At 65.1% G+C, this 19,493-nt stretch overlaps 2 protein-coding genes across 10 annotated transcripts in view; one reads left to right on the forward strand and one right to left on the reverse strand.

Annotated features, from left to right (window-relative positions):
• TSC2 (TSC complex subunit 2) overlaps positions 1-14,463 on the forward strand; it is a 30,975-nt gene extending 16,512 nt beyond the window's left edge. Inside the window, exons 19-42 of one of the 9 annotated variants that reach the window (XM_040254115.1) lie at positions 27-177; positions 776-898; positions 1,355-1,489; positions 2,681-2,870; positions 3,645-3,738; positions 3,942-4,044; positions 4,261-4,355; positions 5,444-5,572; positions 6,948-7,112; positions 7,256-7,408; positions 7,533-7,645; positions 8,078-8,293; positions 8,740-8,943; positions 9,512-9,580; positions 10,763-10,893; positions 11,291-11,790; positions 11,956-12,031; positions 12,251-12,337; positions 13,054-13,240; positions 13,320-13,459; positions 13,574-13,652; positions 13,728-13,819; positions 13,908-14,006; positions 14,121-14,463. In XM_040254115.1, coding sequence (XP_040110049.1) covers positions 27-177; positions 776-898; positions 1,355-1,489; positions 2,681-2,870; positions 3,645-3,738; positions 3,942-4,044; positions 4,261-4,355; positions 5,444-5,572; positions 6,948-7,112; positions 7,256-7,408; positions 7,533-7,645; positions 8,078-8,293; positions 8,740-8,943; positions 9,512-9,580; positions 10,763-10,893; positions 11,291-11,790; positions 11,956-12,031; positions 12,251-12,337; positions 13,054-13,240; positions 13,320-13,459; positions 13,574-13,652; positions 13,728-13,819; positions 13,908-14,006; positions 14,121-14,291 — 3,502 coding nt within the window. In that variant the 3' untranslated portion in view covers positions 14,292-14,463. Of the gene's footprint in view, positions 1-26; positions 178-775; positions 899-1,354; positions 1,490-2,680; positions 2,871-3,644; positions 3,739-3,941; positions 4,045-4,260; positions 4,356-5,443; positions 5,573-6,947; positions 7,113-7,255; positions 7,409-7,532; positions 7,646-8,077; positions 8,294-8,739; positions 8,944-9,511; positions 9,581-10,762; positions 10,894-11,290; positions 11,791-11,955; positions 12,032-12,250; positions 12,338-12,425; positions 12,734-13,053; positions 13,241-13,319; positions 13,460-13,573; positions 13,653-13,727; positions 13,820-13,907; positions 14,007-14,120 lie in introns of those variants that run through there. The other 8 variants (XM_040254120.1, XM_040254127.1, XM_040254123.1 and 5 more) reach the window with 8 other exon arrangements.
• Positions 14,464-15,485: 1,022 nt separating this feature from the next.
• PKD1 (polycystin 1, transient receptor potential channel interacting) overlaps positions 15,486-19,493 on the reverse strand; it is a 37,772-nt gene continuing 33,764 nt past the window's right edge. Inside the window, exons 36-46 of the mRNA XM_040254109.1 lie at positions 19,248-19,450; positions 18,979-19,173; positions 18,468-18,607; positions 17,978-18,090; positions 17,603-17,750; positions 17,386-17,511; positions 17,061-17,235; positions 16,631-16,921; positions 16,429-16,563; positions 16,050-16,355; positions 15,486-15,956 (exon numbers count right to left, since the gene is read on the reverse strand). Coding sequence (XP_040110043.1) covers positions 15,486-15,956; positions 16,050-16,355; positions 16,429-16,563; positions 16,631-16,921; positions 17,061-17,235; positions 17,386-17,511; positions 17,603-17,750; positions 17,978-18,090; positions 18,468-18,607; positions 18,979-19,173; positions 19,248-19,450 — 2,303 coding nt within the window. The remainder of the gene's footprint in view (positions 15,957-16,049; positions 16,356-16,428; positions 16,564-16,630; positions 16,922-17,060; positions 17,236-17,385; positions 17,512-17,602; positions 17,751-17,977; positions 18,091-18,467; positions 18,608-18,978; positions 19,174-19,247; positions 19,451-19,493) is intronic.

The raw sequence follows: 19,493 nt of genomic DNA on the forward strand, positions 1-19,493 counted from the left end.
AGCGCATCTCTCGCTCGCTCCCACAGGGAGACAGAGAGGAGCTCCGAGAAGAAGCCCGGGGGGCCGCTGTCCCCGCCTGCCGGGCCCCCTGGCCCCGCACCCGCGGGCCCCGCCGCGCGCCTTGGCTCCCTGCCCTACTCCCTGCTCTTCCGTGTTCTGCTGCAGTGTCTGAAGCAGGTGAGAGGCCGGGCTCCCAGCGGCACTGGATCAGACCGAGCTTTCTGGGTTCTCCCCAGGCACTCAGCCCTTCCCTGTGGTGAGCGTGGGGGGTGCTCAAGTCTGAGGGCCCTCAGTGGTTCCATAGCGGAGTGCTGAGTGCCTGCCATGGGCAGTGCGTCCCTGGAAGCTGGGTGTGGAGCCCAGGAGACCTTCTGCCTCTGGGAAGTGGTTGTGGTACAAGAGTGAAAGATGTGGGCAAACAGCTGGATTGTAGGGTGGAGCGTGCCTCCAGGGAGGCTCTGACTAGCCGGTGGGGCTGGAGGTATTTTATGCTGTGAGGTATGAGGGGGTGGGTGAGGGCAGTCTTGGAAGGCGGGGGATTCCAGCAGCAGGAGGGAGCCAGGCCTGGCGGTGGGGTGGGTAAGTTGCCTGCACCAGAGGTGTAGCCGTGCCTCCCACCCACCTGGCGTCTGGAGGCAGTGGCCATGGTCCAGGACTGACCCTCCAAGTGCAAGCTGCAGGGACACAGGGCCAGGTCATGCAGGAGAGCAGGTCCGAGCCCTGCTGCCGCCCGGACCGAGCTCCCAGCCCTGAGACCCGTCTCCTGTTGCTGCAGGAGACCGACTGGAAGGTGCTGAAGCTGGTGCTCAGCAAGCTGCCCGAGTCGCTGCGCTATAAGGTCCTCATCTTCACCTCCCCGTGCAGCGTCGACCAGCTGTCTGCCGCCCTCTGCTCCATGGTGCGCCTTCCACTCTGGCCCTCCCCCTGGTCCACGGAGCCTGGGAGGTGGGCGGGGCCACATGTAGCACAAACAAGTTTGCCTCAGAGACTCGTCCCTGGCTGGAGCGCAGCAGGGGCCTCCAGGACCCTGTCGTCCCGTCCCTGCTCGCTGGTGGGGAATCGGGCCTCAGTGAAGGGCTGAGCTCGCAGGCCCGGACGGGGTCCTGACTCCTCCCCGCTCCTCCAAGGAGTTCCGTGATACGGACACCCCGTTTCCTGTCTCCTAGCAGGTCTGCAGGTGTCCTCCCACTGCTCTGAGAAAGCAGACTGCTGGTTAGAAAGGGCAGTAGGGGGGTCCCAGGCCTTTGGCCCATCCTCCCGCTGGGCCTCCATTCTCAGGGGCCTGCCTGGGTCCCCGGCCACCTGGCCTGATTTCTCTGCCGACAGAGCTTCACAACTGGGCCGTGGCTGTTAGCTTTCAGGTCCCAAGACCCTGGAGCGGCTCCGAGGCACCCCAGAAGGCTTCTCCAGAACTGACCTGCATCTTGCTGTGGTTCCCGTGCTGACAGCCCTGATCTCTTACCATAACTACTTGGACAAAACTAGACAGGTACCAGGCGAGAGAGGGACAGGATGCTGGCCTCAGTCAGAGTGGCCCAGTGTCTTCCTTATAACCTGGTGCTGGGCCAGGGCGTGGGCAGCTGGTTTTGTTTCCCTCTGGGGCCACCGCAGGCAAGGGCTGACCCAGCCTAGAACCACGGACGTTTGGACTCGCTGGTGCTCCCGAGTTCTCTCCGGGTGTGGGCTTATGCAGTGCTTGAATGTGCCCTCCCAGCGCAGCCCCGTTTTCTTTTTAAGGAGCATTGCCTGGCTTGCCCTTGCTCCAGCTTTAGGGTAGGTGCTCAGCCTCTTTACTGACCTGGGCGTGTGTGGAGAGGCAGGGTGGCCGGGCCGAGGGCCCCTGCTTCTCTCTGTTTCCATATCTGTCATCAGGAGCAACAAGCACGCATGATAAAGCTTGTCTCCTCAGGTCCACACTGCTGGGTACAAGGCCTGCAAGGAGCCAGTACCTCATTCTTTAGGCTCCCAACACTCATCTTTGTCACCCTGCCCTTACTGAGCAGGGAGCAGAAGTGCTTGGATGGTCAGGGAAAGGCGAGGCGCTGGACAAGGACCGTGGGGCCCCTGAGCCCATGCTCCCGGTCAGCGCTGCCGGGGGCTCACGGCCCACTTGCACTCCTGGGGATCGTGAGCCTCTGCTCCTCCTCTGTGGCCTGGCCTGGTTTTCATGGCTGCACTCTTGGGGTAGCTGGCCATACTGGGCTGAAGGTTCCCCAAGGACCCATGAGGCCCAGAGTGTTACTGGGGGTCGGGGAGCTGGCTGCGGGACGTCAGAAGCACTCAGGGCCCAGGTGGTTTGCCCCGAGGCTGTGGCCTGAGCCGGCACTTGTCTCCTGGGAACTCAGCCCAGGGTGGATGTGGGCCTGGCCGCCTCGCCGTGGCAGACAGCTGGGGATTGGAGAGCCCAGGGAGTTGAGCCCAGCGTGTCCTGGCTCTGGATTGGGCTGGGGGCACATGGGGAGGTGTCAGGGAGGCCTCGCTGTCCACTGGGCTTGGGGGGCTTAGCTGCTGGTGGTGCTGCCACTTGGGGGCCCTGAGACCTGGGATAGGCCCTTGGCTTTCCCCTCTGGGATGGAGGCAGAGAGACTGGGCCCTGGCTACCCAGAGCGTCTCTCTGAACGGGGCAGGGGTGCGGGCCAGCCTGTGATGGGCCTGGTGCGAGTCATCGTGCCGTCCACAGCGGGAGATGGTATACTGCCTGGAGCAAGGCCTCATCTACCGTTGTGCCAGCCAATGTGTGGTGGCCCTGGCCGTATGCAGCGTGGAGATGCCTGACGTCATCCTCAAGGCGCTGCCTGTCCTGGTCGTGAAGCTCACACACATCTCGGCCACGGCCAGCATGGCCATCCCGCTCCTCGAGTTCCTGTCCAGTACGTGTCTGTGGCTGTGCCAGTGTGTGCCGGGATAGGTGTCAGCGGGGTGGGCTCTCGAGTCTGGGGCTGCGCCTTGCCTGAAATAACCTTTGCCAATTCTCACCTCCCCTTGCTGCAGGTAGGTGTGCTGTGCCCCATGGGCCCCTCTGCTGCCTCAGGGCCTTTGCACCCTCCACCCCCCATGCTTGAGGGCTTTCCTTCCTGGCCCCTCAGGGTCAGTGGCCAGAAGTCGCCCGTTGGCTGGCCCTGGGCCCTGTGCTTGCCCGGCTCTCAGCCTTCCCTTTGTCCCCTCAGCACAGCTGCAGCTCGGAGAGCCTCTCATCTCTCAGGCTGGGGTGTCCAGGAGCTGGGGGTGCGTGGCTCGCCCCTTCCTTCCCAGTGTCCCTGAGTATCTGGCCCTTAGCAGGCCTTGGGCATGTGGACAGCAGGAGCAGGGCAGGGCTTTGCTTCTGTAAAAGGCCACCTGGGACCAGCCATGACTGTATGTTCTTTTTTGTTTACAACGTTTTGTAAAGATGGAAAGCATTTGTAGCTCACAAGACATAAAGTGAGTCTGTATGGAGCCAGGGGACCATTGTTTGCAGCCCTTGGAACCAAGACCCAGGGTCATGTTTGGGTGGGCTCCCACCTTCGCTCCTTTGCTGCCCTCTCGGGTCAGAGTAGTGAGGCTGGCTTTAGACACACAGCACGGGATGCTGATGCCCAGCCCTGCTGTGGCTGTGGGCATGTCTGCCCAGCCGTCGGGCCCCTCACTGGTTCTCCTTGTTGCAGCTCTGGCCAGGCTGCCTCACCTCTACAGGAACTTCGCAGCAGAGCAGTATGCCAGTGTGTTTGCCATTTCCCTGCCGTATACCAACCCCTCCAAGTAAGTGCTGGCCATGTGTCCCTGCAGGCCTCCTCCTCCTCGGTGTGGCCCAGGCCAGCTGGAGGCCTCTGCTCACCGGAGGCCAGGCCTCTGGGCAGAGAAGGCCTGCTTGGTCTTGGCGCCTCTGACCTGCCGCCCTCCCTCCTGGCACATTTCCCTGGGTCCCTCCCTGGGCCGCCAGTACCTCCTTTTCTCCTCGGCAGGTTCAATCAGTACATCGTATGCCTGGCCCATCACGTCATAGCCATGTGGTTCATCAGGTGCCGCCTGCCCTTCCGGAAGGACTTTGTTCCTTACATCACCAAGGTGAGCCGGCAAGGCTGTTGGCCGTCCACGGCTGGAGCAGGGTGACCAGCGGGAGGGGAGGTGGGCACCTCTGGGGCACAACTTGTGGCTGCCCATGTCCTGGGCCTGTGGCTTGCCCCTGGCTCACAGGGTCCCTGGGTGGCCCTGGCAGCGGCAGCAGGAGAAAGCCTGTGGGCGCCTCCTGGCCTGTGGCTCAGCGCCACTCCTCTCTGCCAGGGTCTGCGCTCCAACGTCCTCCTGTCTTTTGATGACACTCCCGAGAAGGACAGCTTCAGAGCGCGGAGCACCAGTCTCAACGAGAGGCCCAAGAGGTGCGGGGCCTGTGTGGGCGGGGCAGGCCTGCCAGTGGGGCCGCATGGTGAGGAGGCCGGGGCTGCCTGGCTGCCCCAGGCCACAGAATGGAGATGGGCTGTGGCTGAGGGCGAGCCCCCTGCAGCCGTGCTGAGCGCCAGGTGCCCCGGGCTCGGGAGGCAGGCGGCCCCAGAAAGCCGGAGAGGCCCATGTCCTCCGGGGCCTCAGTGTGGCTGAGCCTGCATGCTGGATCCTGGCTGGTCCTGCCTGGATGGTGGGCGAGTACAGACTCGCCGAGCTGGAGATTGGGGTGCCAGCTAGTTCTAGGGCATCTGGATTTGGGGCTGACTCCACCAAATGAGCCCAGGGTTGACTCCTGAGAAGCCCACACCCGGCCTGGATGGGGACCCAGGGCCGCAGACGCCCAGCCTCAGACTGCGGTGGCCTGCTCCCCCGAGCTCTCTCCCAGCCCACTGCCAACCGGGGACACGCTCTTCATCTCGGCTGCTTTCGCCAAACCTGAGAAGAGCCGTGCTAGGCCTCGTGTTCTTGTTTTGCATTCCATTTGAACGGCTGCCCCCCACCCCCCGTCCCGCCCCCCTCCTTCCGGTCCAGCTTTCCTGGCTCTCCCCGGTGGGAATACGGCATTTTCCAGAAGTCAGTGTGACCTGAGTCAGAGGCTGTTCTCTCAGGGTCCCAGCGGCTGGGGCTGGGCCTGCGGTTAGAACTGGCCTTTTCTGGAGCTGTGCCCCTCAGGGCCCCAGCAGCTGGTCCCGAGAGGGGGGCGGGACACCTGGTCAGCACAGCCTGGAATCTGCCGTGCAGTGCAGTCCACACACATTTAATTTGCACTAATGTTCTTTGTTTTAGTATCATGCGTGAAACCTTTTTCGCCGTCATGTTTACGCAATGTATTTTCATGCGTTTTTGTTTTCTGTTTCTCCCCCTGCTAACTGGCCTCTGGCATGGTTTTTTGTTCATCTCACCCGCGGGCTCTCCATCCTGACCCTGTGGCCTGTGACCTTTCCTCCTCATCCCTCCAATGGCTTGTCCTCCCTGCCGGGAGCTGGGCTCTCTGGGGCTTGGGCCTTCCTTCCTCACCTGGTAGTTTGAGGATAGCCAGACCCCCCAAACAAGGCTTGAATAACTCTCCACCCGTGAAAGAACTCAAGGAGAGCTCTGCAGCCGATGCCTTCCGGTGCCGCAGCATCAGTGTGTCTGAACATGTGGTCCGCAGGTAGTGGGCTCTGTTGGGCGGGGGGCTCGGACCCTGGAGCTGGGCCTGTGAGTGGCGCTGCCAGGCGGGAGCACCCGGGTGGTGGTGCATGGGGCTGCTTGCATGACCTCGTCACCTGCCCATGCCCTCCCCGGCCAGAGTGGAGGAGAGCCCGCCTGGCAGCCCTTGGGCCGCGTGACCGGGGCTCTGGGGCGGGGAGCCTGGTGGAGAGGGCTGGAAAGGTTGCATTCTGTCACCCGGCCTCAAACTAGCGTGGGCTAGCTGCACAGCGTCCTCAGAGGCCGGCCTGGGGGCCTGAAGCAGGATAACCGTTGTGAGGCAGCTGGTGTCCAGTGGCAGCGCCCATAGGCCTGTCCTGGAGGTCAGGGGCTTTTGTAAACTAAAGCCACACCCATGCCGGTCACCTGAGGACACTCTCCAGGTTTTAGCTTTTCTCTCACGTTCTCTTGAGTGGGCTTTCTTCTTGAGTTTTTTCTCTGGGAAAGGTCTGCTTTCTGTGGCAGGTGAGAGGGAACGGGGGCTTCTGTGTAGGCCAGTGGGCCTGGGGCCAGCCTGCAAGGGGCTGGGCGCGGAAGGCCTGACCTCCCCAGGGGTGCAGCCTCGTCACTTCCCCTGCTATGTCTTGGGGCTCTTGAGGGGTTGGGCTCACCACTTCATGCCCATGGCCAGGCTACACCGTCTTCTCACCTGGAAACCCCCTCAGGCCTCAGCGCCCCACAGCTCAGAGAGCCAGCCCCTCGCTGACGCCTGGCTCGGGCCCCAGCCTGAGCCTGGCTTCCCTGAGTGGGGTTTGACCTGCATGGGAGTCCGGGCTGCGGAGTCATCACGGAGGCTCCCCTCTCAGCTGTTTTCAATAACTTATAAGCAAAACTGAGCCATGGGGGCATGAAATTTGTATTGGAGTGAGACCTGCACACACCCCTCCTCGTCACGGGGTGGGGTTCGGTGGCCAAGTGTGGGGGTGAATGCAGAGCCTCACATGGGACCCAGACCCTGCCCGTCCTCCATGGGAGGGCCCGGGGGCAGAATGCAATCTTCGTCTGTGTCCTGTGGTCTCCGCGTCTGTGCATGACTCCACTGTTGTGCCACAAAGGGGTCACCTCATTCTCCTGTGCTTCGGTGAGGGGCCAGCCTCTCTTCCCGTCTCTGAGGACTCTGCTCTGACGAGCCGGCCTGGGTCTCTCCACGAGCCCCTGTCTGCCTGCCCCCGGGGCAGGGTGTCCACTCTCTGCCAAGCTGTGTTCGATGGGCCACATGCCCTGCGGGGTCTTTCTGAGCGCGGCCCTCTCCGCACCTGCATGCCTTGAGCTTTGGCCCCTGTGGTAGACAGCTAGGCCCCTGCCGGCACCTGACCTTGCCATGGCTCCTCTTCCAGCAGGATCCAGACCTCTCTCACGAGCGCCAGCTTGGGGTCTGCAGACGAGAACTCGATGGCCCAGGCCGACGACAACTTGAAAAACCTCCACCTGGAGCTCACAGAGACGTGTCTGGACATGATGGCCAGATACGTGTTCTCCAATTTCACGGCAGTCCCCAAGAGGTGTGAGTCAGCTCCAGGACAAGGCAGGGCTGTGCTCTTCTGTGACTGCATTCCGTCTGAGCGGCCTCAGGAGTGATATGGGGGCGCCTTGGCCATCCAGGGCGCCCACCCAGTGAGGTGTTGACCAACTCCTGTGCTTTCAGGTCTCCTGTAGGAGAGTTCCTCCTGGCTGGTGGCAGGACCAAAACCTGGCTGGTTGGGAACAAGCTTGTCACCGTGACGACGAGCGTGGGGACCGGGACCCGGTCACTGCTAGGCCTGGACTCGGGAGAGTTTCAGGGCGGCCCAGAGTTGAGGTGACCACTGCTTTCTGCCTCTGTCTACCTGGTTTCCATCCTGAGCCCATGCCTGCATGAGAGTGTCAGATCACCTGAGCCCATGAACTACCTCAGTCACACTCTGGGGACCTTTTGTCCTCAGCTCTGACCCCAGCGTGCACGTGAGACAGACAAAGGAGGCACCCGCCAAGCTGGAGTCCCAAGCTGGGCAACAGGTGTACCACGGAGCCCGGGACCGGGTCCGTTCCATGTCCGGTGAGCCTCCGCCCCACCCTGCCTCCCCCACAGGGCCTCTGCGGGGCTCAGAAAGGCCCGGGAGCCATGGCGCAGGGCAGTCTGTTCAGACCTGACCCCGGCTCTGAGGAACTCGTGCTGTCTGCAAGCCGTCCGCACTGAGCAAGGAGGGGCCGCCGCTTCTGCGCAGCTATGAGCCATCAGCCCAGCCCACCCCTGGGGCTTTCTCTGCTGTCATTTAAATGATCCATGGTCTGACCAGGGGGTTCTGGGGCCCTTGCCTGCTGTCCTGGGTCTACCAAAGCCAACTCGACACTGCCCAAGGGCCATGCCTGGGGAGGGCCAGGCTGCCTTGGCCCCGGCTCGGAGTTTGGCAGCCTGGGCCCCCGCTGGAGCAGCCAGGCCTGTTCAGCCAAGCGGTGGTGGTTGCCAGCCCTCGCTTCTCCTCCTCAGGGGGCCATGGCCTTCGCGTGGGTGCCTTAGATGCTCCAGCCTGCCACTTCCCCGGCAGCCCCACATCCCTGGGCTCTCAGACTGCTCCAGCCGGCCAGCCCGAGAAGGCCTCAGCTGGCAGCCCGCTCCCAGCACAGAAGGAGAAGACTAACCTGGCCGCTTACGTGCCCCTGCTGACCCAGGGCTGGGCAGAGATCCTGGTCCGCAGGCCCACAGGTACCCAGGGGTGGGCCCACGCTCGGCCAGCCCGGGCTGCCGTCAGCACGTGGTGTGCACAGCGATGCAGCGCTCTGGACATGCGGGAGCTGGGGGCGGTCAGTCGGGAGGTCACCTTGAGCTGAGTCCCCAGGGGTGGACGTGAGGGCCGGGCGGCAGCTAGTCTGCTCAGGCTGCCACAGCAAAGCCCTGCCAGCTGGGCGGCTATAACCACAGGATCTCCTGCCTCCCGGCCCGTGAGCCGAGCGTCAGGGCTGTGGACGGGCTTGTTTCTCCCGTGGCTGTCTTCTCACTGGCTCCTTACACGGTCATCCCTCTGTGTCTTAGTCGTCCTTTGTTGTATGGATTCTGGTCAGAGCAGAGCAGGGCGCAGCCAGGGCTGCCCAGGGAGGGCAGAGGGCTGGGCTGCTGGGGGTGCTGTGCTGAGCCCTGAGCCCGCTCCGCAGGGAACACCAGCTGGCTGATGAGCCTGGAGAACCCGCTCAGCCCCTTCTCCTCGGACATCAACAGCATGCCGCTGCAGGAGCTGTCCAATGCCCTCATGGCTGCCGAGCGCTTCAAGGAGCGCCGCGACACAGCCCTGTACAAGTCGCTGTCAGTGCCGGCGGCCGGCTCGGCCAAGCCGTCCCCGCCCCCACGCTCCAACACAGGTGAGCGCTGGCCCCCACCCGCCTGTGCACCCCATCTGAGGGCGGATGGCCGTGTGGGGTCCTGGGCCGTCTTGGCACTGCCAGCCTTGGGTGCTGAGGAGGTCAGCTGCACGCGGGGCACACTAGTCTGCAGACCTGGCGCTTGAGAGCAGGGCCTGCTCCTGGGGGAACCTCCTTTGGAGACGTGCCATGAATCGGTGGCTCGAGGCCCTGCTCAGCTGGCCCTGCTCGTGGGGTGGACACGGGCCTTGCTCGGCACCCTCCTCGGGCACCCGGTGCTCCTGCTGCTGGGGTGTGGGTGTGGACGCGCCAAGCTCACCTGTGCCCGTCTGCGCCGCCCTCCTCACCACTTCCCTGTGGCCGGGTGACCGCTCGTGAGGAGGAGAGGCGCACTCCTGTCCCCGGCGTGTGCCTGAGCAGCTGGGAGCGCTGGCGTGCGCGCCGGCTGCTGGCCGCCCCTCTCTCTCCCCAGGCTCAGGTCCTTGAAGGACCGGCGGTGCCTGTCCTCTCTGCTCGGCTGTGCGTGGCCTTCCTCCTGCTGACGGGCCGCTCACGGTTTCCCTTGCAGTGGCCTCTTTCTCCTCCCTGTGCCAGTCCAGGTGCCAAGGAAAGCTGCACAGGAGCATTTCCTGGGCAGGTATTCGTACGCTCTTTAAGGAAAGTGGTATTTGCTGCAGAGCGCTGCTCTGCCTCGTAGATGCTGTGTCATCGTCCCTCCTCCAGTCCCCCCCCCCCCCCCGGCCCCATCTGAGCCTCTCATCGTCTCAGGGAGCCGTCCCTGACTCGCAGGAGGACATCGGTGCAGGATGCCTGTGCTTTGTCAGCAGGAACCCCCACTGCTTTGTGCCCTCCGTGCCTGAGTTCTGTTCCCAAGCCTGTTGGGCCCTCTCAGCCCCGTCTTCAGCTTGAGGGGGTGACCTGGGCGACTGCACCCCAGAGGCCAGCAGAGGACAGAGCTGCCCTGCCCTAGCTCTGGTGCTGACGGGCCTTGTGAGCCCACAAATGGGGTGTGTCTGCCGTACACACGGGCTTCCCGAGGGCCCCGCAGGCTGGCTTGCAGCCCGTTGCTCCCAGGCCCCAGCCGGAGGGTGTGGCTGGCCAGGGACTCCAGCCGTTCCGGTCCCCCACGTGGGCAGGACTGGCTCGGGGCAGGCACGGCAGGACTTCTCGAGGCAGCAAACACACTGCACAGTGCGGGGCTGCACTGACTCGGTCGCTTCTTCTCAGTCCCTCGGCCCGGTGCTGGCACAGGAAACCTGGCTTGGGGTCATGCTCCCTCCTTAGCTGCCTGGCTCTGGGCCGGTACCGACTCAGCAGGCGAGCCTCCACCCTCCAGAACACTTCAGAGCCCGTGTGCCCACGGGGCCCCTCACTTGTCTCTCCCTTGGGCCTGGCAGGGAGGAGCTCGGAGTTCTCCCGGCTCCTGAGGGCTGTTCAAGGCCCCTCTTCTGGGCCGGGGCCTGTCTCAGGCAGGGGCTTCTGCAAAGGGTCCTGTCTGTCCTTGCCCACCTGCCTTACCTGGGGAGCTCCCCGGGAGAGCTACAGGGGCAGCTTCTGTGGATGCTGGGATCCACTCCAAGGGGTCAGGTGCCCCCCATCTTGACCCCTGGGAGCCCATGAAGAGACCCTTGTGTCAGGGCACTCAGTGTCCTCCTCCAGCTGGCTCGATGGGAGGGGGTGGCTCAGAGCCCCCAGCAGGAGAGCCTTGGGCCAGGCCCTGCTGGGGAGCCGCTGTGCCCTCTCATGGGGAAACCCGGTGCCCTGAGGCCACGTGAGTCCTGGACGGGCAGCACCCAGCAGCACGTCTGTGTCCTTCCAGATTCCGCAGTAGTCCTGGAGGAGGGAGGTCCAGGCGAGACTGGTTTGTCTGCAGAGCCTCCCGAGTTGGAAGACTTTGAGGCAGCACTGGGCTCCGATGGGCGCTGTGGGCGCAGCGACGCTTTCAGCAGGGTGAGTGCAGTCGGGGGAACCACCTGAGGGGCCTGTAGGTGTTATCACCCCCTGCTAGGGGTACGGTGGGGCTGAGCTGCTCTAGGCTGGTTTGCTCTGCACTTCCACTGCCCCCCCATCCCTGTGCATGTCCCCGTTGGGGGGCAGCCTGGGGTCCCCTGCAGTGGTCTGCCTGGGGCTGTAGCCCCTCCACACCAGCATCCTGTAGCCTGGGGCCTTGGCTCGGCTGCTGAGTGAAGGGCACGGGAAGTACTTTTGGGGAAGGGGAACCTCTAGCTCCGTGCTGGCCGCTCTGAGGCCCTGGCTGGGGATGGGTGGGGCCTGATTTCTCCAGGTAAACCTGGGTGGGCTCTGCGGTGCCTCCTGGTGAGCGTTTCCTTTGGATCCCTTTTCCCAGTCATCTTCCACCTCCAGCCAGGAGGAGAAGTCATTCCACGCGGAGGAGTTGCCTCCTGGGGGCATCCCCATCGAGCGGGCGGTCTCCTCGGAGGGCTCCCGGGCCTCCGTGGACCTTGCCTTCCAGCCCTCTCAGCCCCTGAGCAAGTCCAGCTCGTCGCCTGAACTGCAGACCCTGCAGGACATCCTGGGGGACCCCGGGGACAAGGCTGAGGTTGGCCGCCTGAGCCCTGAGGCCAAGGCTCGGTCGCAGTCAGGGATCCTGGACGGGGAAGGTGCTCCCTGGTCAGCCCCGGGTGAGGAACGCCGGGCCCGGGGCCCCACCCAGCCAGAGGGCCCCCTGCCTTCCAGCTGTCCTCGCTCCCCCAGTGGGCTGCGACCCCGAGGCTACACCATCTCGGATTCGGCCCCGTCACGCAGGGGCAAGAGGGTGGAGAGGGATGTCTTCAAGAGCCGGGCAGGCACCTCCAACACCGAGAAGGTGCCAGGCATCAACCCCAGGTGAGCCCCACCCTCCTGGTGCTCCCATGGGGGCCTAGTACCGGCGGGGCCTGGGCAGGGTAGGCTGGCCACAAAGACCAGGCTCCTTGGTGATCGCGCTCTGGCCCCCTCACCCTTGGGCTGTGATTGCTGGCCGAGACCTCACCCATCTTCTCCCCACCGCAGCTTTGTGTTCCTGCAGCTCTACCACTCACCGTTCTTCGGTGACGAGTCCAACAAGCCAATCCTTTTGCCTAATGAGGTAGGTGGGTCCTCTCTCCCCTGCAGGGCCCCCTGGAGCCTGGCTGCAGGTGCCCAGTGGGCTGAGCCCCCAGCTGGGCAGTGGGGGCTGCAGCCCAGCTCCCAGAGGCCAGCGAGAGGAGAGGCCTCTCCTGGACAGGCACTGGGCTGCAACTGGCTGGGCGGGGCTGGAGGAGGGGACTTTTCTGCCCTGGGCTCAGACTGGGCTCTGTGGCTACAGTCTTTCGAACGGTCAGTGCAGCTCCTTGACCAGATCCCATCATACGATACGCACAAGATCGCAGTCCTGTACGTGGGAGAAGGCCAGGTGAGGCTGCCGGGCTAGCAGGGGCGGCCTGGGTGCTGGGCAGAGAGAGTGGCCACCCTGCTGGGGGTGGGAATCTTGTCCTCCGCAGAGCGGGGTTCTGTAGGAGCTGCTAGAGTGTCAGGTGTGCATGGAGCTCCCTTCCCTACAGGACTCAGAAGTGAGATTGACTGGCTGGGTGTGAGCACAGAGCACTTGGGGGTGGGTTGTCACTGACACCAGGGAGGTGGCTCTGAATGGAAATGAGGAAATGAGGACTCGCAGAGGAGTGCCGGGCAGGGGTGCCGAGGGGACAGGACGTGATGGGGGACGCAGTGGCACCCCTCGAGGTGGGCAGTTCCCAGCACAGGGTTTGCATTGACTCGAGCTGAGTCTCAGAAGCGCCCTGGCTGCCATGGGCCAAGGGCCGGCCCAGCGGGAGGCAGGGGGGGTATTGGGCAGCCAAGGACTCTGGGTTTTTCTGAGGACAGAGCCGGCCCAGGTCAGTGGCAGATTGGGAGCAGTGGGGCAGGGGTGGGAGGTGACACCCCAGAGAGTGGGTGTGAATCTGCATTGCCTTGGTCAGGTGAATGGCAGAAGGGGGGCTGTGCCAAGGCACACTAGTCAGCCTGCCCCTGGCCCCCAGCAGCATCAGGCCCTTGGGGTCCTGTGGGCCCGGGATGGGGGGCGGCTGGGGGCGGGCTGGGAACTGGTACTACCGTGCCTTTATCTCTGCACAGAGCAATAGCGAGCTGGCCATCCTGTCCAATGAGCATGGCTCCTACAGGTACACAGAGTTCCTCACAGGGCTGGGCAAGCTCATCGAGCTCAAGGACTGCCAGCCGGACAAGGTGTACCTGGGTGGCCTGGACGTGTGCGGCGAGGACGGCCAGTTCACCTACTGCTGGCACGACGACATCATGCAAGGTGTGCCCTCCCTGTCCGCCGGCCCGCTCCTCGGGAACCCCCACCCAGCCCGCCCTGCTCAGCTCTGCCCTCCCCGCAGCGGTCTTCCACATTGCCACCCTGATGCCCACCAAGGACGTGGACAAGCACCGCTGTGACAAGAAGCGCCACCTGGGCAACGACTTCGTGTCCATCGTCTACAATGACTCTGGCGAGGACTTCAAGTTGGGCACCATCAAGGTGTGCCTGGGGGCCTCGGGGCAGCGGGCGCAGGTCTGGGCCCCAGCCTGAGTGTGGAGGGGGTCGCAGAAAGCGGCCCTCGGCACCACGGTGACCCTGCTCTCGTGTGAGCAGGGCCAGTTCAACTTCGTCCACGTGATTATCACTCCCCTGGACTACGAGTGCAACCTGGTGTCTCTGCAGTGCAGGAAAGGTGAGGCGGGGCGGGGGCAGGGGTGTGGGGAGAGGCTCCAGGGCTGAGCCCCACATGAGCGCCGTGTCTCCCCAGACATGGAGGGCCTTGTGGACACCAGCATGGCCAAGATCGTGTCCGACCGAAACCTGCCCTTCGTGGCCCGCCAGATGGCCCTGCACGCAAACGTGAGCAGAGGTGGCCCCTAGGAGGTGGGGGTCAGGCCCGCAGGAGCCCCCATGCAGGGGGCTCATCATCCCACCCTCCCCACCCCAGATGGCCTCGCAGGTGCACCATAGCCGCTCCAACCCCACTGACATCTACCCCTCCAAGTGGATCGCCAGGCTCCGCCACATCAAGCGGCTGCGCCAGCGGGTAGGAGGCTGGGCTGCTGGGGGGGTGCTCCACAGAGATGGGGTGGCCAGCCTGGGGCGCATGCGCCACCCGCTCTGGACTTGCTGCTGAAGCCCACCACCCCCCCGCCCCCAGATCCGTGAGGAAGCCCACTACTCAAGCGCCAGCCTGCCCCTGATGCAGACACACCCTCCTGGTCATTCCAAGGCTCCGGCACAGGCCCCGGCCGAGTCCACGCCTGCCTATGAGACGGGCCAGCGGAAGCGCCTGGTCTCCTCTGTGGATGACTTCACTGAGTTTGTGTGAGGCTGTGCAGGGTGGGTACTGTGACCCGTGGGGCTTCTCTGACTCGGACACGTGCTGCCAGACCCTCCCTGCCCCCGCGGCGCTAGGTGATATTTATCTGTGCAAATAAAGCGCTGGCGTGGCCCAGGCCTGTGCACTCAGACACAGACCCCAGAGTGGACACAGACACGGAGCAGTCAGTCAACTCATTTATTTGACTTCGTCTGTTGGGGGTGGGGGTGGGATCTAGGCTGTCGCTTCGGCCATGTCCAGCAGAGTGGGGAGGGAGCCTGCCAGGCTGCTGCTGGGGCCTTGCCCTTGGGACAGCCTCACACGTATGTGATCACACTCACCTCCCCCAGCCTGGGAGCCAGCCCCCGGGCAGAGATCTTCCCCTACCAGCTCTAGGGTCCCAGCCCTCACCCAGACCCGACACCAGCAGGCCTAGACAGGAGGCTAAGGCCACGGTGGCAGCGGGCGCAGGTCTGGGCCCCGGGCTGAGCGTGGAGGGGGGTTTCCCCTCCAAAAGCCCTTTCTGCCCAGCATCTGCCAAGGCCAGACTTGGATCTGAGAAGCAGCTGCTGCTCCTCCGGCTGGGCGGGCAGGTGTCTGGGGAGAGGACAGCTCTGGCGGTCCCAGCTCCCCTTCAATGTGGGTGACAGTGGGCACAGGCTGCTTCAGCCACCAGATCCCTTGGCTGTATTGAAAAATAAAGCGACGTACAAAAATATATACATTTTAACCCCACATAAATTACAACAGACACACGGCGGCAGCTGGAGGCAAGTGCACTGAGTAGGGATGGAGGAGGTAATAACTTAGGGGAGGACGACAGGAGTGCGGGCCCCTCCCCAGAGCCTGGGGGCTTGGCAGGGGAGACATCAGCCAGGAGGGGGGGCCGGGCACAGCCCGCTGTACCTGAGGACTCGGGAAATAAATAGCGTCTGAGGCCGGGCACTCGTCCAGCACTGCTGTGTCCTCCCACAGAAGTGAGAGGGGACCCTGGGTCCGAGCTGGCCACGTGGCCTCTGTAAAGTGCTGAAGCCCACAGAGAGCCTGCCTGCTCTCTGGGGACCTGCGTGCAGCTGTTCTGCCTGGCCCGCGACTGAGGGTGGCAGAAGGTGATAATACTGAGTGGTGTCTGCTCTGGCTCCGAGGGGCCAGAGGGGAGCCACAGGCGCGCCCTGGGGAGAGGGGAGCCCAGAGGCCCCGGCACTAAGAGCTGCTGGGGTGGATCTTGTTTTTGGCCCTCAGTGATGCTCTGCTGGGGCCTGTAGCCAGGCCGATGCCTCGACTGGCCCGGGCAAGGCGGCTGGGCAGGATGGGCCGCAGGCCTGGGGAAGGGCTGGGGGGCAGGGAGGCTGGGGGCGCACTGCTCCTGTGGCCGTGCAGGCGCTGCAGCCGCCGCTCCAGCTGGTAGACGTCCTCTGTGGCCTGGTTGAGCCGATCAAACTGGGTGAGTAGGGCCTCAAATACAGCATGGAGGCGGGAAGGCTCGGGCTCCAGCTCTCGAGGTCCCGGCCGGCCCAGGCCCAAGCTCAGCCCCTCCAGCTGGCTGGAGGAGGTGGAGGGACGGGAGGCGTCGGAGCCCCCGCTGGGTGGGGGAACGTCTGGAGAAGCCTTGGAGCCCCGGGATGAGCGGGAGGGCAGCGGCTCCATCCCTTCGAAGCGGACTTTGTGGCGAAACTGGGGGCGGCACAGGGGCTCGGTCAGTCCGGCTGCGCCCTGGGCTCCGCTGGGCCCAGGGTGCGTCCCTCTCCCCCCCTGGGCCGTACCCACCTCCTTGACCTTGCTGAAGCCCATCCAGAGGCGCAGGCGGCGCAAGAACAGCTCCACCATCTCGTAGTCCTGCGGCTCCCAGGCGGGGCGGTACAGCTCCCCACGCAGAGTGTGGTACCGCCACCGCAGAAGAACAGACCCCAGCCTCAGGGCCCCCAACAGACGCAGAGCCCAGAGCCCCGTGCACAGCATGGGGGACAGGCGCCAGGACTCCACAGGGCACAGGGCAGGAACCCCGGTCCCGGGGCACAGCACCAGGAGGGCCTGGGCAGCGCTCCGAAGCGAGTCCACACAGGAGGAAACCAACTGCGGGGGAGGGGGCACAAGTGAGGGGCGGGCCCGGGCTTAGCCACCCTCCCATGGCCCCGCCCGGACCTACCAGGACAGCAAGCTGCGCGTAGGCTGCGGCGAGCACCACCAGGCCTAAGGCTGCCCCCGCGAGCTCCGGCAGCGCCCGGCACAGCGTCTTGCCGAAAACCGACCACTGGCGCACAAAGCGCAGCTGCTGGGCGGCCTGCGGACAAAGGGCGTCAGCCGACTAACCCTGCCAAGCCGCCCCGACCCACCGGCTCAGCCCTCACCTTGACCAAGAGCAGGAAGAGCAGCGAGGCGGCCAGGCCGCGAGCCGCGGTGCTCAGCTGGGCCACCTGTTCGAAGCTGGTGAAGCGGCGCGGGCGGCGGCGCAGGAAACGGGTCCACTGGCGGTCGGCGGCGCCCAGCTGGGCCAACCGCACCAGCGCCGCGGCAGCCGTCAGCGCCACCAGCAGCCACCGTGCCCAGGTCCCAGCCCGCGTGGCGCGCGCGCGCCCCTCCCTGCGCCAGGCGCGCACCTCGGCCGCCGAGAAGTACACAGCGAACAGGAGCAGGCTCACCTGGTGGGGCGGGGCGGAGCCGAGGCGGGGTCAGGCCCGTGGAGGGCGGGGCCATGGCCCTGGGGCGGGCCCGGGAGGGCGGGGTCAGGTCCAAGGAAGGAGGCCGGGGCGGGGCCACTGTCTTGGGGGCGGGGCCTACCGAGGTGAGCAGCGGCAGCGAGAGGCCGGCGCTGAGCCGCCGCAGCGCGAACGGGCGGACGCTAAGCGCCGCCACTGCGTGTCCGGCCGCCGGGAACTCCAGGCGCAGCGTGACGGCGGCGTGCAGCCCCACGGCCGGGCTGTAGCGCGTCAGCTCCACAAACACGGCACGGCTTCTGCGCGGAGGGCACGGGCAGGGGCCGGGAGTCGGAGGGGGCAGCGCTGGGAGAGGCCGGTGCTCTCCAAAGGGGCTAGGGCGGCAGGTGTCTTGGGAACGGGGCAGCGCGTGCGGGGGAGCGGGCGGAGGGGCCAAGCGTGGAGCCCACCTGTTGTCGATCCAGTTGTGCAGCTGCAGGTACCCCAGCTGTGCGCGGCTCTCCTCCAGGCTGGGTCCCAGCTCCTGCACGTAGCCCCCGCTGTCGTACACGGCGCAGGAGCCCCAGGACCACACGCTGCAGGGAGGGGCGGTGTCAGTGCCAGTGCCCCGGCAAGCTCCTCTGAAGGGCTGTTCCTGCCCCCACCCCGGCCACCCTCCGGGCTCACCCCAGCAGGTCTGGCGCCGAGTAGGCCCAGATCTCGGAGCTGTTGAGAGCAGCGCTCCCCCAGCCAACACCATAGTCGCTGGTGCTGAAGCCACCTGAGGCTGCTGAGCACGCAGGGTCCCTGGAGCCAGGGGGGTGCGGGCACAGCGCTGAAAGCAGAGGGTCCAGGGCCATGCCTGTTTACCAGCCTCCAGGCCAAGCTCGGCAGGGCCTCACTGAACCTGCCCAGCACCCCAGGAAGTAGGTGTCACTGTCTGCACATCAGGAGACCCAGGCAGGCCGTCACCCAGCTGGGGGCGTTGGATCCAGACCCCAGCAAAGGCTTCCCCTTGGAAACAAGTTAGGCTAAGTGCCAGGGCGCCCCTTGGTTACTCACCCTCCTGCAGCCGCACCTGCCGCAGCCGTGGGGGCCCCAGCTCCGGCCTGGACTGGTTCCCGTGGATGTAGGGGAGCAGAACATGGGACATCCATGGCCAGAATTCGTCAGACCTGCCCACCCCAGACCCAGAGTCGGTCACATGGCCGTCCCTCACAGCCCAGCCTCCTGGGGTGAGAGGCCCAGGGAACACTGCTACCAGTCCCGGCTGGGCCAGCCGGAGGCGGCCAGTGCTGCCTAGGGGAGGAGGTGTGGCCTGGGCTTCCTGACACTCAGGGCTGATGAAGCTGTGCTGGGCCTGTCCTGTGTCCTCTCCCCACGGCCAGCAGCACCCACTCCAGTTCTGATGACCAGAAATGGATCGAGACGCTTCCCAACACCCCTAAGGGGCTGAGCTGCACCAAGCGCGGGGCTGAGGTGGACCCTGGCCAGCAGCAGCACTGCCCTGGCCCAGAGGACAGACCTGTGCCTGCACACAGGGCGTCCGTACCGGGTGATGGCCAGGAAGGCCTGGCTGTCCAGCTCCTGCTTGATGGCGCTCTGCAGGCGGTAAGCATGGTTGTGGCACGAGGTATCCCCGTAGTTGGCCAGCAGTGTCACCAGCAGGAAAAACATGTAAAGCAGGAGGCCCTGGGGAGCAGGGATGGCCCTGGGGTCAGCCAAACCCAGCCTGGTGCCCCGTGGGTGCAGCCTGTGACAGAGCGTGGCTTTCACACACTGGGCAGCAAAGTGCCCACAGCCAGAGAGGCTGGTGCTGAGAACCAGGCCTGTGGGCACACATGGTCTGCGAAGGCCAAGAAGCCGCACCCACGAGGCTGGGCAGGAAAAGGTCATGGGAGGGGCGGAGCCCGCAGAGCCCTACACCACCCGTGGAAGGGCCTTCTGTGCTCAGGAGGAGGGCGCATTGAGGTTTTCGAGAAAGGCGGGCCCTCCTGGAAGGTGCTGCCTGGGCCAGGAGGCCGGGAAGGGAGGCCAGGCGCCAGCGTGGGGCCCGAGCTCACCCGCAGCATCCTGTGCAGCCTCTTGACCTTCCGGGCTTCCTCCTTTGCCAGAAAGAGCGCGAAGCCGTGGGGCGGCCGCACGCGGGGCACACGCTCACTCACGGGTGTCACGGCTGGGCTCTCCACCAGAGTGTCATCCTCATCTGGGTGCAGCCGCTTGGCCACCAGGGAGAAGTACAGCGCCTCCAGCAGGACCTGGGCCAGGGCTGGCGTCAGAGGGGACCCTGGCAGCCAGAGGCTGGTGGGCTGGCCCCCAACACCCTTCTCACCTTGAGTGGCTCCCAGCAGAGGAACGAGGCCAGGAAGCTGGAGCCGCTTGAGAGGAGCCACATGACAGACACGCTAGGGGGAAAGCTGGCGCCGACCCACCCTGACATGCCCATGGCCACAGCCACCAGGAGCAGGCTGAGCCCGTGGGCCAGGGGCGCACACCAGGCTGGCAGCAGCCGCTTCCGCAGACCCTCCACCAGCCCTGGGAAGGCAGACAGATGGGTCAGCAGCAGCTCAGAGGAGCG

The sequence above is a fragment of the Oryx dammah genome, unplaced genomic scaffold (genome assembly GCF_014754425.2).
Source record: "Oryx dammah isolate SB20612 unplaced genomic scaffold, SCBI_Odam_1.1 HiC_scaffold_2, whole genome shotgun sequence".
Classification (NCBI taxonomy): Eukaryota; Metazoa; Chordata; class Mammalia; order Artiodactyla; family Bovidae; genus Oryx; species Oryx dammah.